The following is a 16986-nucleotide window of genomic DNA, read 5'->3' as shown; positions in this document are numbered from 1 at the left end:
CGATTTCTTGTACTACATTTCTCTTGTGGGGAGGCTGTATATTTTAGGTGGATGGAATCAGGAGATTACACAAATTGAATCCTTTCATTTTTTTTTCTTTTTAAAAATTTTTTTAAATTGATTTCAGAAAGGAAAGGAGAGAGCTAGAGAGATAGAAACATCAAAGATGAGAGAGAATCATTGATTGGCTGCCTCCTGCACGTCCCCTACTGGGAGGGATCAAGCCCGCAACCCGGGCATGTGCCCTTGGCCGGAATCGAACCTGGGACCCTTTAGTCCACAGGCCAACGCTCTATCCGCTGAGCCAAACTGGCTAGGGTGAATCCTTTCATTTCGAAAGCATTTCTGTTTCTCTGCGGTCAGGGTATTGTGTGCAGAAAGCCATTTAACAATAGGTTCTCATATTGTCTGCTGAATACTTTAATTCCCCTTAGTTGGGATGGGAAGAAGTTCTGTGTGTTGTTCCAACTGAGCACTGGGTTACCGAGGAAAGAAAAAGGTTTTTGAGGCCAAGGTTAGATTTGACAGAAGAGAGAGGTGTGGTTGATTAGTAATGTCTACTATGGGTAAGAGGTGGAAGAGTAGTGGCATGAATGCCAGGCATTTGCCACTCCTGCCCGATTTCTATCGCTTCTTGGTTTCCCAGTTGTCTGTCCTAATAATACTATTTATAGTCAAAGGCTCTATTTGTACATTAATTTATTCAAGCGTTTACTGTGTACCAGAAAATGATGAGGGAGAAAAGTACTTGCCCTCCAGGAGCTCACAGTATACAGGTAGAAAAAAACTCAAGAAAATCAATAAACCGATACTGTTTTTTAGTGGGCAAAGAATAGAGCACCTAATTCTAGCCTTGAGGAGCTGGGCCAAGCTGTGCTGAGAGAGCGACACTAAATGATCTGTCTTGTTACACAAGCAACAGATTGGGGAAGGGCTAGCTCTGTTCGGGGACTGATGGATGCAGTGCCCTGGGAGTGTAGGGTGTGACAAGAGATGAAACTAGGAAGGAGTGATGGGCCTAGAAGGGCAGAGTGAAATCAGTCTAGACATGTGTGGTGGTTAACCAATGGGACTCCATGAAACTGTTCACATATGTACCTGGAAAACTGAAATGGCTTATTCACCTGACGTCATAAAGTGCTAACTTTTCTGAACACTCTTAAAACACACAACTGAAATGAAGAGGTGGACATAGAACATACAGTTCTAAGTAGGTCACTTCCAAGGACTGGTGAACCTGGTGGATGCTCTTATTCTGAGCTGTAAGGTTTCTGGCACAAGTCCCACACGGAACCCTTACTGTTTTCCTGTGACATTTGTTGCTGCTTCTCTATGCCTTGCTGGAGAGTTGCACCTCTACCTATTGAGTCAACCAAGGACTCATCTTTATCTCTTCCTTTTCCCTTATTTCTTCGTCTCAGCAGTGACCAAACCCTGTCAGTTCTGTCTGTAATGCTGTCGATATCTCTCCATTTTTTTCTACCTCCACTGTTTGTGGTTGAGTTTAGGCCATTGTCATCTCTTGTCTGGGTCCTGCTAGGTCTCCCCACCTCCAATCCTTAGTCCACATTGTGTCCAGGGTGAGGTTTCTGAAAGCCAATCTGGTGTTATCACTCCCATCAGTGAGCTGCAGAGCAGTCAAAGAAACAAATGAGGTTGGAGAGGACTTACAAGAAATAGAAAAAACTTGTATCTGGCAGGTTATGAATTTTAGGCGAGATCCTACAGTCAAATGCTATGTAGGGTTCTGGTCAGTGTCATGCGTAACTTTCAAATAAATACCAAGTAAGAGCATTATAAAGTGAAAAAAAGACTGAACCCAGAAGTTACAAAAATCCACATGGGCTTGGAGTTCAGTCAGACTTTCCTTGTTTAATTAGCTGAAAGTTTGCAAAAATTACATCATGGGCAAGAGGAAGAGATGGACAATCTTATTTTCCAAATTTAATATAATTATAGAGAGGTCATAGATTTTGTCACTTTAAAGGTTATAAAAGCTGGACTTATTCATTAAACAAAATATGGAAAATACAGAAAAACATAAAGAAAATTGAAATAACCTATAATTTTCTTAAACAGGGTGAGGCATTATAAACATTTATAATGTTCTCTCTCTGCCCTCAAGTATTTTCTGAGCATATAAAGATAATCAAAATTTATTTAACTACTCCCTTTCCCCATAGATATTTAGGTTGTTTTTCTCTTGCCCACTCCCCCTTTAATATTATAAATATACCACAGAGAATATGTTGTTTTAATGCATTTTGGTGTGCATTTTTAATTATTCTTTAGTGGTTTTAGTGGGTAAAACCTTTGTGAACAATTTTAAGGCCATGTTACTTATTGTTTAAAAATTCTTTTAAATGATTGAAAAGTTCTGGAAATGGGTAGTGGTGATAGTTGCACAACTTTTGAATATACTTAATGCCTCTGAACTGTAGTTAAAAATAGCTAAAATGACCCTGACCGGTTTGGCTCAGTGGATAGAGCGTCAGCCTATGGACTGAAGGGTCCCAGGTTCTATTCCGGTCAAGGGCATGTACCTTGGTTGCAGGCAAATCCCCAGTAGGGAGTGTGCAGGAGGCAGCTGATCGATGTTTCTAACTCTCTATCCCTCTCCCTTCCTCTCTGTAAAAAATCAATAAAACATATATTTTTAAAAATAGCTAAAATGGTAAATTTTATATGGTGCATATTAATTTTATGTCTAAGGATTTTTAGGTAAGAAAAAAAACACTGTGGCAATTTGGTCATATACATCAAAGGTTTAAAAATATACATACTTTTGCCCTGGCTGATGTGGATCAGTTGGTTGGAACATTATCCTGTGAACTGAAGGGTTGTGGGTTTGATTTCCAGTCAGGGCACATGCATGTGGTTCAGTCCCTGGTTGGGATGCATGTGGGAGGCAGCTGATTGTTTCTCTCTCTCCCTCTCTCTTCCTCTCTCTCTATAGTCAATAAAAACATATCCTCGGGTGAGGATTAAAAAAAAAAAGAAATACACATACTTTTATATTTAGAAATTGTATCACTAAGTACTTATCCTAATGTAGTAATAAAAGATAAAAATGTATTTATGGACAAAAAAATTCTTTGGAAAGATTTTACTAGTGTGTACTTCTACTGTCAGGCTAGTGGTGTTTCATCCACCTTACTACATGTCCAACCATCTCACTTAATTTTATTATCCACTCACAGTGTCAAAGTCCATCTTATCCAACTTCTATTCACATTCCTAGAAGTCCTGTTGAAACCAAGAAGTTTCTATGAGCCATGTGATTGTTGTAAAAATATTGATAAGAGAAACTGGGGAAACATTTAGAGGTGGATGATTCATTAGCACGTCAGGGCTCAGGACTTCTATCGTTAGTGGCTCAGTGCACAGCAAACATTTCAGGAGGAGAAAACCATGGCTAGTGTTTATACTAGTATATGCTGTAATGCCCCAAATATATTGGCTCAAATGTGAATTCATGTTTTAATTTTCTTTTCTTGGTAGGAATGACTGGATTCGAGTTGGCCTCTGCTATCCATCAAACGCAGTTTTTCAGATTACTTTTGGCTTTTTACAGCGGCATAATGGCTCGTTATCCAAAATGGAAGATTATGAGCCTGTGAATTCACTGGAAGAATTGCAGAGGAAGCAGTCTGAGAGGAAATTCTATTTTGACTCCGGCACGGGGTAATTCAGTGCGACCAGCAAATGAGAATTATTGCTGTTTTTCTTTAATGGAGAAATTACTGGTTCTTCAGCCTAACTAAGAATAGACTGTGATGTGATGGCTCTTTAGACAAGCAGCTGATGTGGGTAATTCTCTGCTCATCGCTATTAGAGGCTTAGAGAACTAGAATGACTCATAATTATAGTTGGCTGTAGGAATTGAGTGAAGATGTTTGTCGTATACCTATTAAGGCAATTTAGAAAGAGAAATTATCCTTGTCAATAAAGAACCAGTAGGCCCAATAGAAACTTAAACTAATTTCTTTCCTATAACAACTCTTTAAGATGATTATTTGCATATGATATAGTTCATATTTCAGTGAAAGCTCATTTTTCTTTTCCTTAAAGCTCTCTCTCTCTCTCTCTCAAGTTGACCTTGAGTTTTTAAAAATCACTGTATAACTGTGGCATGTTTGCTTTCAACTTTCTCTAGGCTGCATCTTTCCACTTTTTAATTCTAATCCTGTTCACCTGGGGTCCTGTTGGCTTTGTCTGCTCTTATCCAGTTACAGTCTCTCAGCCTTTGGGTGATGGTAGGCTCGATCTCCTGTACTCTTCCAGCCACTAGCATGCTCCTTAGCCATCCCTTAAGCTGATATTCCTCCTATGCCACTGTCTAGGCACCTGAGTAAAGACACTAACGTAAATAAGATGCATTTCTCCTGTGAATGCACAGTCCATTGAAGATATGGGCATGTAAAGCAGGTCACTGGAGAGTGAAGAATTTAAGTGCTAAAAGCCCTAAGGTGGGATAGTCAGTGCGCCTTTTGAGGTGACCCAGAAGTTCAGCCTAAGGTAACCAGTGACATCCCAAGAGCGTGACACTGGGACAGACTCCTGAATGAGCAGGAGGAGATGGACAAAGAGATGGGTGAAGAACAATGTGGATGGATGCATGGAGGCATGGAAGAACGTGGCATGGCATGTTTGGGGGAAGACAGAGGTTCCAACTGGGATGAGGGTGGCAAGTTTGATTTGGGGGAACAAGGTGGGGGGTTCAGGCAAGTGCCTTGTTAGCCTTTGAATGAGATGCAACTTATTTGCCCTCCAGCAGTCAGTGTGGTCAGCTTAAATCTTTTATTTATTTTTTATCATAGTTATCTTTGATTTTCAGTTTCTAATTAGACTTAACCTGCTTGGACTTTTACTCTCTACATGACAGAACTTCCACATTCCCAGTTGACTTTTCACAAAAATGAACAGAACAACCAAATTTGTAAGGACATTCTGGTGATCACAAATTAATGATTAAATGTGTAAAAATTTGGGAAATGTGTCATCATCTGGGCCTAGAATCCCTTGGCCTTTGGGGTTTTAATTTTTTTTAATTACATTTATTTTGATGATTTTAATTGTCAAAAGGTCCATGCTAACCAGGCTTGTATCATTCCTTACATATATAGGCTAAAATTACTGGATGTTGGGACAATGGCTGATTTTTACCTCATAATTGCTACTTGACCTCATATTAAAATGAGAATTTTTGACGTCAGTAATTGATTACATTTGATCAAACCTTTAGAACATTGACTTCCTTTGCTTTAGAAGGACTGGGTTTGCTGACAGATGTTGGACTGCTGCCTAGAACTTACTTTTCCATTCATCTTGGCAGTAGGAGGATAATTCAGAGTCGGTGGACTGCTCATTTCATTTGATTTTGGCCAAAGTACAGACAGAAGGACCTCAGGCCCATCTGCTCTTAGTAAACGTCGCAGGAATTGATTTGAAACCATTGCTTTTTGAATTGATTTTAAGCCAAACGAAACACAGTTGCTGTTCTTGTTCAAATTTTGTGCCATAAACCAAAATGATTTATAAACCAAAAAAAAAAAGAAAAAAAAACATGCTGATTTACCAAATTCTAAACTCAATGCAAGTATAAAGTTTTCCAAGGGACCCTTGAGCCAAGCCAAATTCCATCCTCCCAAATCACCTGTTGAACTTAATTCAAACCAGAAATCAACTTTCATATCTTCTACAACGATGGAATCAGGCTATCAAAATATTTTCTGAAGGAGTATTGAATTTGACTTAGGGGCCTAGGAGGATAGAAAGGAAAGAGAAACAACTTTATTAGTTTCATAATGTAGATTTCTTTTAGGAACTCTTTACCTTATTAGAGGAATATACCTTTCGGCCATGAGTTCATTTGAGGAGTTTGTGTAAGTTTTCGAGAGGCAGACTAACACCCAGTGGGTTGCGTTCTGTTTTGCACAGGTTGCTGTTCTTGTATCTCAAAGCCCAAGGCCGCAGGGATGGCCACAGTTACTGTTCATCTCAGGGATGCGAAAGAGTCAGGATCCAGGCGGCAACAGACTCAAAAGAGACCAGTAACTGCATGGCCAAAGCCTATCCCCAGTATTACAGGAAGCCGTCAGCCCTCAAGCGGATGCCAGCCATGCTCACGAAACCCTGTCAAGGCTGCGGGACCCGCCAGGTAAACGAGTGGGCTGTGGCCTGAAACAAGGTCGGAAGGTTCTTTGCAGTAGGCGCATGTTTGGGGGAAACATCTCTATTGCCAATTTGTCAGTGCTGCATGGTTTCTCCTGAACTTTGGCCCATTATAGAATGTGATGCTCATAAGAAGCAACCTTGTCCAAATTATAATAAAGATACCTTCCTTCTCTGATACAGCAGTTTACCCTGGGTGACTGGATTTATTGGCTGTCATCTTCTCTTTCTCAGATGTGATCCTGCTGCACTATTGTTTCTGGGTTTGCATGTCAGTGATGTAGAAAATACTTCGTTTTATTGGCAGTGTGAAATTTCTCTTCTGAAAATGCAACTCCTGGAAATTGTTTTCTTTTTTTAAGGTGGAGAGCTCCTTTCCCCGCCCCCCCCGCTTTATTTTGAAGCAGATGCTATTTATTTGCCTGTAATTAAAAGGACAAGCTGGCTTTAGTTAGTTAGAAATGAAATACTTCTCCTGAAATATTTGTAATTAGCTGTTCTTCTTTTGGATCTTGAAAAAGCATTGCAATGAAAGGAAACCCAAAAATCAGGCACAGTGTTCCTTCCAAAGGAAGTCAGATCAATTCCAAGTACAAAAGAGGTGTAGCATTCATTAATACTTAATCTTTATATAAACAAATATGGGTTAAGGGGAATGGTTCTCAAAGTGTGGACCCCTAACCAAGCAGCACCAGCAGCACCAGGGGACTTGTGAGAAATCGGAATTCCTGAGCCCAATTCCAGTCCTACTCAACCAGAAATTCTGGGAGTGGGACCTGGCAGTCTGTGCGTTAACAAGCCCAGCAGGGGATTCTGATATGTGTCCACATTTCATTGGGCTAGAGAATATTTTTAAAAGCAAGAATTGCCACAGAAATACATACTGCGTTTAGACCTGATGATGCACAAGGCCACTAAAGGTTTTCAAACTTCTCATCTGTACTCTCCTCAGTCCTGGGGTGACTGAGTCCCAATTCAGAGTACTGGTCTGAAAAGGATCTTTAAAAAGACTTGTGACTGTGTTTGCATAAAACGTTTACAAAGATGTAAATACAAAATACTTTTATTTAGTCATTTGTAGAATTGACTTTATTAACAAGATCACAGTTATTTGAAACTCTTGTTGTTCCAGAAAATGAGGAACAAAATCTTCTCATATTAAGCATGTATCAAAAGGTAGAATTCTAGGTTATGAAATAAGGTATAAAAGTTCAGGAAAACACTAGTTTGCCCTGGCTGGTGTGGCTCAGTTGCTTGAGTGTCGTCCCTACCCCAAAAAGTTGCTGGTTGGATTCCCGCTCAGGGCATGTGCCCGGGTTGTGGGCTCGATTCCCGGGGTGTACAGGAGGCAGCTGATTGATACTGTCACTCACATCGATATTTCTCTCCTTCTCCCTTTCTCTCTCTCTAAAAATCAATAAAAATCATTGAAAGCAAAACAACTAATTTGTTATCATTGAGTTTATTTTGAGGCATCCTTTTGGAGGCAGATGCAGTTGACATAAATATGGCACTTTTTCCCTGCTTAGGTGGTGTTTACTAGTGATCCTCATAAAAGCTACCTCCCCGTGCAATTCCAGTCGCCCAGTAAAGTGGAGACTCAGCGCGGAGACCCGTCTGTCATCTCTGTAAGTACCATCTGGCGTGTCCACTACTTCAGCTCCTCACTTTTATGTTTCACCCCGGTGACGTCAGTTATTTTTGGCAACAGTCACTTGTTTGTGACCACATTTTGATTATTGGTGGCAAGCAATACAATAGAGGTATAAATATCTCTTAAACATTTATGTTTCTAGGTAAATATATTTTTAAAAAACTTTGTCTGTTTATCGATAACTTTTAGGTAAATGTTAAACTGTTCACATTACTCTTCATTCATTAATAGTGTTACAGGCGACTCAGATTTCGTTTTTATAAGGGAAAAGGCATCTTGGGTTAAAAAATAATTGCCACAGGCAATCAAAATGTAGAAAACGTTGATTAACCTTGGTTTTTGAAACGTAAAAGGAACTTTCAAGTTGCTTGTTTAAAATGTGAGCAATGAGTTTTAAAGTTTTTCCTTGGCCTTTTAGTTTGAGGTTCCCTGGCTCCCAGTTTTCCGATGAGGAAAGTGAAGATGCAAAGTGTCGGTTGTCTTTCCTAAGTTGGGTAATAGAAGCACAGGCCTGAGCCTCAGTGTCAGCACTAGAATTTGGGCGAAGAGCCAAGCCAGCCAGTGCTAACCAGCTCTTGGCAGGTGGCCTGTCCAAAATCCGGCTGACTTGAGTGCCACCATATAAAGAGCTCTTTGGGGAGCAGATATCTAGCCATCCAGCTATTTCCAGCCAGGGCCTGGGCCCGGTCTCACGTGGTCTTTTTAGGAGCTCTGTTTTTTTTTAAAGCCGTGGGCAACACATTCACAAATCCACATAAGTGTGGAAAAAATTCAACCTTACTCTTTATTTCGTTCTCAGTTTTTCATTGTGTTAATATATACATGTAACATAAAATTCACATCTTCATCTTTGTTAAGTGTGCAGTTCAGTGGTATGAAATATATTCATATTGTGCAACCATCACTACTCTCCATCTCCAGAACATAAATTTGACTTTTTGACATCTCTGAGTTAAGAATATTCCCACCGAAGGGGAGGGTGAAATGGGGAGTATTTTTTAATCAACAGGCAATAAAGTTTCAGTTGAGGAAGATGTTTAAGCTCTCGAGTTCCAGCTTGGTGTCTGGAGGGACTCAGTTGTATAAAGGAAGCAAGAGCTGGGTGCAATACTAGATCACTAGATAAATTTTTTGAAATTACAGTATAGTTGACGTACAACATTATGTTAGTTTCAGGTATACAGCATAGTGATTCTACATTTATATACCTTAGGATGTGATCACTACGATATATCTAGTAATCATGTCACTGAACAATATATTATTGACTATATTCCCTGTGCTATATACTCACTAGATAATTAAAGAATATATTGTTTTGCCCAAAAAACCTCATACAGGCTATGCCACAGGCTCTGAAGACACTGTTTCACTCTATTGCTGTACACATTAGGTGCCTGGGACCCTAGAAAAGTCACAGGACATGGTTTTTTGTCATATTTACCCATAGTACTTTCCACATGTGTTTCCTGAAGAGCCTTTGCTAGGACATGGCATTGCTTTATTTGGTTTTAATGGAAAGTGTTATATTTCCTTTAAGCATTAGGTTTTGGGGGAGGGACAGTTTGAGTGTGTTGAAGATCATTTTATATCTTTCCCCAAAATGTATCTCAATTTTAAGTATTCAGATTTTTATTTTTATGAAATAAATGAGAAATGCCTCTTATTGCATTTTTTAAAATTTAATTTAAAATTTTCCATCACCATTTATACCCTCCAGGCCCTCTTCCACCTCCACCCCTCCCCCCCACACACACAATCACCACACTGTTGTCCATGTCAGATTTTTAAAAATAAGAGAATCACTTCCAGTCTTTCCAAATCTAAAATGGTACTTAATTTACCTCAAGCATTTCCAGAACCATCCTCTGGATTAGATAAATTTAAACACAGCTAAAAGGCCATTTTGCTTCGTGGCAGATTAATAGTGATTAGAAATGAAATTTAAATATAATTTCTCCCAGCAAGGATAAAGGATAGTGGTGACTGTATTTCTCCTTTATTAGCTTTCAGCATAGTTCATAATTTTATAAATTTTAAACAGAAACAGTGTGCTTAATTCAGTATTGAATCATTTTTCAGTCTAGTAAGTTCTTTTTATTCCTTTCTGGCTGAGGAATGAATGACTTTGGATGTGTTTAGAGTTCATTTTTTTTTTTGGAAAAGGTATCAAACCATTCATTTAAAGGGGACGACTGGAAATTATACAGTATAGTAATATACTCGTGGCTTAAAAACTGGTAAAATTACCATATTTCCACTTTGATTTCAAAGGAGATGAAACGATGGAGATGAGGCAATCTAGCTCCTCTGATGTTCTAAACCTGAACTCCGTGGGGAGGGGGGGAGTGTAGATTTTTTTCTGAATCAGTGTGACAGTAAGTGAGCTGAGCTGCAGCATAGAGGCTGCCACCTGATTGCTGAGTTAGAAAGCTGTGACCCCAGTGAGAGAGTATGTGTGTAAGAATGAAGGTGTTGGCCCATGCCCGATCAGGACACATGCCCAGGTTGCAGGCTTGATCCCCAGTAGGGGGTATGTAGGAGGCAGTTGATCAATGATTTTCCCTCATCGTTGATGTTTTTATCTCTCCCTCCCTCTCCCTTCCTCTCTGAAATCAATAAATATATATTTAAAAAAAAAGAATGAAGACCTTGAACCTGCAGAGGGAATCCCCCTGCTCAGCCGAGTGCGGGCTGCCACGCTGTGCTCAGAGCCTCTTACCAGTCTGTAAAGTCCAGTCAAGGCAAAGCCAATGAGCACACAGCACCGTTTCCAATATCGGCAGAGAAAGAGTAAATGGCACCTAGCATCCGAATCCTGGTGTAATTTGATTTGCGGGGTTAGGAGACAGAGGGATGGGCTGGAGAGAGGAGTCCTTCCAGAGATACTGAAATGGTGACGACAGCAGACGATGTTTCTGTATCCTCAGGTCAACGGCACTGACTTTGCCTTCCGAAGTGCGGGTGTCTTTCTCCTCATCGTGGATGCCTGCAGCGTCCCCTTCCGGTTGACGGAAAAAAAGTTTTTCTCTCTTGCTGATGTCAGCCCCGTGGGAGAGTATTTAAAAACAGGCATCCCTCCAAGGTAGGTGAGACTTGCTCCGCAGAGGGACAGCCACCTGCTCGGTGACACCTGCTTCACCCTGAGCTTTGGTTTGTTTACCTGCCCTTATAACTGTGGGCATTTGGGACTCTTGAAAAGTTTTTATTCCTTTCTCATCTCAGACGGATGCCTGTGTGGCCTGAGCTGCTTGTCATTGTAAACCTCGGCTTCTCCATAGCGGGACTTAGCCCGCCTGGGGTGGCTCAGTGGTTGAGCATTGACCCAGGAGGTCACGGCTCGATTCCTGGTCAGGGCACATGCCTGGGTGGCAGGCTCCATCCCCAGTGGGAGGATCTCTCATCATTGATGTTTCTATCTCTCTCTTCTTCTTCCTTCCTCTCTGAAATAAAAAACAAAATATAATGGGAGCTTGGATGTTAGAAGCGTTTGCAGATGGTGGGAAGGTTCTTATGAGAAAAGCTCAATATTCAGACCATTACTCTCTCTGTTTTAGTAATAAATTTATCTATATTGCATCCGACTCATTCAGAAAAGTCATTATCACTTTAAAACATTTTTTTTTAATCCTCACCCGGGTATATTTTTTCTATTGATTTTTAGACAGGGTGGAAGGGAGGGAGGAGGCAGAGAGAAAAAGAGAGAGGCATTGATGTGAGAAGGACACATTGATTGATAGCCTTCCCCACGCGCCCCAACTGGGGCCAGGGATCGAACCTGCAACCAAGGTAGGTGCCCTTGACCAGGAATCGAACCCTCGACCCTTGTGTCCAAGGTCCGGTGCTCTAACCACTGAGCACCTGGCCAGGGCTTAAAACAATTTTTATAGACAGTTTTACTCTGTGCCTCTGATGGAACCTCAGGCAGCAACGTACTATGACTGTGGCCGATGAACTCATCACTTGGAAGTGACTAGAAAAGAGTACTTTGATTTTTAAGTAGATGAGTATGTGGCCTCTCTTTTAAGAGCCCTAGTTTCTCTTCGTTTAATTTCTGAAGAAAGGTGCACAGGAGAGAAACCTTTCTTTTTCTGAGTTTTGTCCGACGCTGCCTGGAGGCCGGGAGATGAGTTCAGGCTCCTCCCTGCTCCCTTGGCTTCACTGCAGACGTTGATTTACTCACGAGCCTTCATTTAGTGAAGCCACTAAAGGGAAGAACATTCGCTTCCCAGGGATTAAAGGCCCATCCAACTTGAGGCTCCTCCTCAGTTGATCTAATCACGTGTGCTCTTCACACATCACAGAACCAGATCTCAGTAAGTCCCATAAGTCACTGGATTATTTGAGTGTCATTTGCAATGTGTCTATATAGCTCTATCTGGTTTAAGACACTTGTAGGGAATTCCTTTCCAAGGCCTTGGTTTTCTTTAGGGATTTAAAGATTTTTCCTAATGTTGAAAAGACATGCACTTATTCCACCTAAAACAATCTAGTACATAAATCTCACCACAAATATTTAGGGCAAAGTAGTAGGTCCTGTAAGTCACCCTACAGATTTATGAGTTACAGCCAACTCATTAAAATGTCACTAGGTTGTTATTAGGAAGGCTTTTGAGCTACTTGTAGTGCTGTTTCTTGATCTGCTGGTTACACAAGTATGTGTAGTTTGCAAAAGTTGAATGTGCTGCACACTTAGGAATATATTCTGTGTGTACGTTGTATCTTAACAAAATGTTAGGAAGTTACGGTGCAACTGGCAGTGACTTCTAGAGACACTGGGTATGTATGGGGTGCAGGTGGGTGAGGGGTCCCGTAGGTGATATCATGGGACCAGCCTGAGTCACTATGACCATTGAAGAAGGTCAGGCCTCAGGGTTGCTATGGTCAGACCCCTGGTCTGATTCTGGGTTTAGTCACTACTGCTGTTAGAAAGGCTTTACCAAAACCCCACACCAATGTAAAACTTAAGAATCTTAATAAGAAATGTCAAGACCCACATTAAGAAAATAAATGCTTTACTAAAGGATATAGAAGAGTTGGATAGAAGGAGAAACACTCCCTTTTTCTGGATGGAAAAGTTAATACTGTATGGATTCATTCTAACTAAATTAGAGATTTAACACATTTCCATTAGTGTCCCAGTTGGTCACTTTTCCATTGTATTTCACATATGACAGTGCAGTTCATCTGGAAGAATCAATGTGGGAGAGTAATAAAATACAAGCTTTAAACAAATTATGTTACTACAAGGGGCTTATTTGATATTAAAATAAACCATGAAGTCATAGTGATTAAGCTAGTGCGGTATTGGCAGAGGAGAGGTCAGGAGAAGAGAGAATCCACAAACACATTTGAATATTTGTGTTGATATACTGCATAATAAAGACAAAAATTTAAACCAAACCATGGGGAACAGATTTTATTTTGTTTCTTTTTAGAATTGGTGTTCATTTATTTACTTAATAAATAGATAAAAAGAGCATCTGAAACAAACAAAACTAACTTCCCTTGTTACAATAGTTTATTCCATAAAAGGTCTGTGTCCCAAGCATCCACTAGGTCAGCTGACCTAAAATAACTTGTTTTCCCTACATTTAGAGACCTCTTGTAATAGCAACATAGGTCCTAGGTGGGGCAGGGAACTTGTAATAGCAGGAATGAAAAAAACACCTGGGTTCTTTCTGTTTGGTTTTGTGTTCTGCTTTTATCTAGTATTTCTATTCTCTACTGCACCGATTTTCAGCCGGGGTGCTGCAAGAATTTTTAAAGCGTGTTTTACCCGACTATTGAGTCAGGGACATGACCTGTCCAATGCAAAAACGACAATAGCCAACAGAACAATAGCCGACCTGTGAGAATGATCAAAATTATACCTTTTTTTTGTTGTCAGATCAGCAAAAGATATATTTTTTGGTGTTTCACAGAATTTCAGTCATTAGTTTATGTGTGCCATGAGGTGAAAAGGTTGGGAATCACTGCTCTACTGTATATACTTCATAACGGAACCCAGCAAATACATGTGAAATTATTGAAATTTGCTCTGATTTTCCTAACTTTGACATACAGGTCTGTCGTTCTATTGAGCACAAGAGGAGAAATAAAGCAGTTGAACATTTCAGATTCATTAATACCTCTGGGATTAGCCAAACCAGCTCATCTTTCTAACAAAGGTTTGTGTTTGTATTCTTCTACAAAGGTCCTAGGAGGCCAGCAACAGTCACATTTTTATGGTGAAATGCAGCTACCAGACTGTTTTCATGAGCTTATTTTGCTCATGTATCACGAAGATGCTTTCTAAATGAGGAGACTGTGTTGGAGGAAGTGTGTTGGGATGTGGTTTGTTATTTGGGACACGAGGTGGGTGGTAAGAGTTCATTTGCTGTGTAAGGAGGTGTAGTTGTTTTGTTTTATAGCCGTCTTTGTTTTGCTCACCTCCAACATTATCTTGCCTAGAACTAGGAGTTGTACAAATTGAACTTTTTCTTTTTTTTTTTTAGGGAGCACCATATTTTTGGGATTCAGCGGAAACTCTAAACCATCATGGACTAAGCTATTTACCAGTCCTGCTGGACAGGGCCTTGGGCTGCTGGAACAATTCATACCTTTGCAGCTGGAGGAATATGGTTGTCCCAGAATCGGCGCTGTCCGCAGGAGAGACCTGGAGCTGTTAAAGCAAACTTCAAAAGCACATTAGAGACTAACTGTAACTTAAGTGCTGGGGGAAAAAAATGTGAACTAACTTATTTAATTTATGGCATTTTAAAATGACACTGTTAACCCAACGGAACCATTTTCCTGTTTGATACAGAGAGGGGAGAAAAGAAAGAGTTTAAAGTGATTGCTTGAATACCAGCTCATGCACCTTGTAGTTGTACAGAATGTTAAGAATTTATTTGTATTTGTTAGGCTGGTATATTTAGAGAGCAGTTCTCTTACTCCTCACCTTCCACCCCTGTGTTTTGTAGTGACCACAAGCAGTGCTTCACCTTTCGTATTATGGGATGTCGTGGGTTGGGGTGGGGTAGGGTGCGGTGAGGGCTTCTGAGAATCAGCCTGAGTCCCTGAGAGGACCGGCTCTTGTAGCACCTTGGATACTTGAAGTCTAATGCTCAGTTGTGTCATTGACTTTGGGTCAGCAGCTGACGTGGGTGGCTGGCATGTTTAGTGATGCCTTGGGCCCTGGTTCTGGGCAGCCTTTGAGGATTTTATATGATCCTGAATGATAGAATTTTAAGTGGCGACTCAGGCCCAGCTCATGCCCATTTTTTGCCTGGACATGTGCTATTTTTATTCATTTGTATATCAATCCCTTCTAAGGGTTCACCTTTCCAACAGGAAGTAGTGCATTGGGACAAAGGGCTTTTAGGGATTAGACATCCCTTTAATCTGTCACCATTGGGCAAAACTTTGACCTACACCAAGGTCTGTTGGGACCATTTTTGCAGCTTTAATCCTTTAACTGTTTGGACTGTATATTTGTGTTTAAAATGCAGACCTGAGCTGAATATTTACTTACTCTTTTTTTTTGAAGAAGAAGAAGCAGGCTGTTTTCCTGAACTGTAAACTCAAGTCATTTCAACTTGCACAAAGGAAGTCTGTTCTTAGAGTTGCTCCTGCACCCAGGTTTTTTTGTTGTTTTTGTGTGTAGATTTTTTTTAAAGCTTTTCTGCTCACCATCCTGCCAAGAAAACGGCAGAAAGCTTAATGATACCCCAAAATATTGTACTCAGGGGGCAGAAAAAGGGGAGAGCCTTTTAAGGGTCAGATCACAGAGGGGACATTCCGAAATGAACGTCGTCGTAGTCAGTCATCTTAATTAAATTGTTAGAGCCGATTTTAAGAAGGTGCCACGGCGCCCTCTTTGCCTTCCGCTGGCTGCATGCATCTCCTGCCCATGAGGTTTGCATGAGGCAAAAGGAGATGGGCTCCTGGCCCGGGACACCACCACACCAAGAGTAAAGAAGCATCAAAATGCCTTTCCCTTCTCCTAATCCCACAATGCATGACGCGTAGTGGAGGAATGGCCACAGCGAGATAGTAGGAAGTGTGTGCAGGCTGACTTTGGCCATGATACAGACAAACTCACGTTCCTCTTCCAAGAGCCTCGGCTGATGGCCCATCCCTTGTGTCCAGGAGAGACTGCAGAGCAGCTCTGGGACTTCTGTTACTTTATGACACATGCTACCTCAAAGTGCTACCGATAAACCTTTCTAACTGTAAGTGCTCTTCCCGAGGGCACACGTCTTAATCAAAGTGTAGGGGGGGTTTTGTTTGTTTGTTTGTTTTGTACATTGATGAATGAGATCTTACCTATTAAGTATATTATTGGATCATGGTTCCTGAAGGGGATTAGTTTGAGTGTGTGTGTGTGTGTGTGTGTGTGTGTGTGTCTGTGTGTTTTATGACGTAAATATTTTTGTGTGTGTTTTTTAGAGTTTGGCTCTTTAAAGATTTGGAGAGAATATGTAATATAGTTCTAAGGCACTCAGTTTTTCTGATTTATATGCTAATTATCGGCCCTAAGTTAAATAAATAAAAATATGTGTGCATGTATTTCTTTTGTGTGTGTGTGTGGCTATGTATCTAGCAACCAGTCAACCAATCTATCATTTTTAAATTCCATATTTCAGCTGTAAAGAAGTTACTGGCAGAAATGAGAAAGGGGAAACTGTCCACTAAGTAGATATTGCAAGGCTAAGCTTCAGAAGGCTAGGGACTATTCTCCAATGCAGAGGTCCTCACCCTGGGCTGCACATTAGAATCACTCGGGGGCTTTGAAAAATATGGAGCCCTGGGTCTCACCCCCTCCCCAACCCCTACATTTAGATTTGATCGGTGTGGGGTGCAGCCTGGACATTGGAATTTTTTTAAAGCTCCCGGGGTGATGCTAGCATGCAGCCAGGTTTAGGAACCACCGCACTAATATAATAGGCCCACTGTTTAACTCCAGTCTGCAATTTTTTTGTGACAAAAACAAAATTCCATTTATCTATTATTTTTATTTGCAATTCCTATGTTACAGAACTCATCGTCCTAAACAAAGCATTTTACTGTTCTCTTCTTTTAATAGAACTTTTTTTTATTGCTTAAAATATTACAACGAGTAGTACATTTGTCTCCTTTTTTTCCCCCTTGACCTTCTTTTAATAGAACTTTTC

General features: G+C 40.6%; 1 protein-coding gene across 9 annotated transcripts in view; it reads left to right on the top strand.

Moving 5' to 3' along the window:
- TMEM2 (transmembrane protein 2) overlaps window positions 1-16381 on the top strand; it is a 71840-nt gene extending 55459 nt beyond the window's left edge. For 2 of the 9 annotated variants that reach the window (XM_006086801.3, XM_023752356.1), the window contains 6 exons: window positions 3502-3684; window positions 5941-6160; window positions 7704-7802; window positions 10759-10913; window positions 13895-13998; window positions 14326-16381. In XM_006086801.3, coding sequence (XP_006086863.1) covers window positions 3502-3684; window positions 5941-6160; window positions 7704-7802; window positions 10759-10913; window positions 13895-13998; window positions 14326-14522 — 958 coding nt within the window. In that variant the 3' untranslated portion in view covers window positions 14523-16381. Of the gene's footprint in view, window positions 1-3501; window positions 3685-5940; window positions 6161-7703; window positions 7803-10470; window positions 10737-10758; window positions 10914-13894; window positions 13999-14325 lie in introns of those variants that run through there. The other 7 variants (XM_014454097.2, XM_023752361.1, XM_023752357.1 and 4 more) reach the window with 6 other exon arrangements.
- The last annotated feature ends 605 nt before the right edge of the window (window positions 16382-16986 follow it).

Source organism: Myotis lucifugus, unplaced genomic scaffold (assembly GCF_000147115.1).
Source record: "Myotis lucifugus unplaced genomic scaffold, Myoluc2.0 scaffold_31, whole genome shotgun sequence".
Taxonomy (NCBI): Eukaryota; Metazoa; Chordata; class Mammalia; order Chiroptera; family Vespertilionidae; genus Myotis; species Myotis lucifugus.
This window is presented reverse-complemented; position numbering and strand designations above follow the sequence as displayed.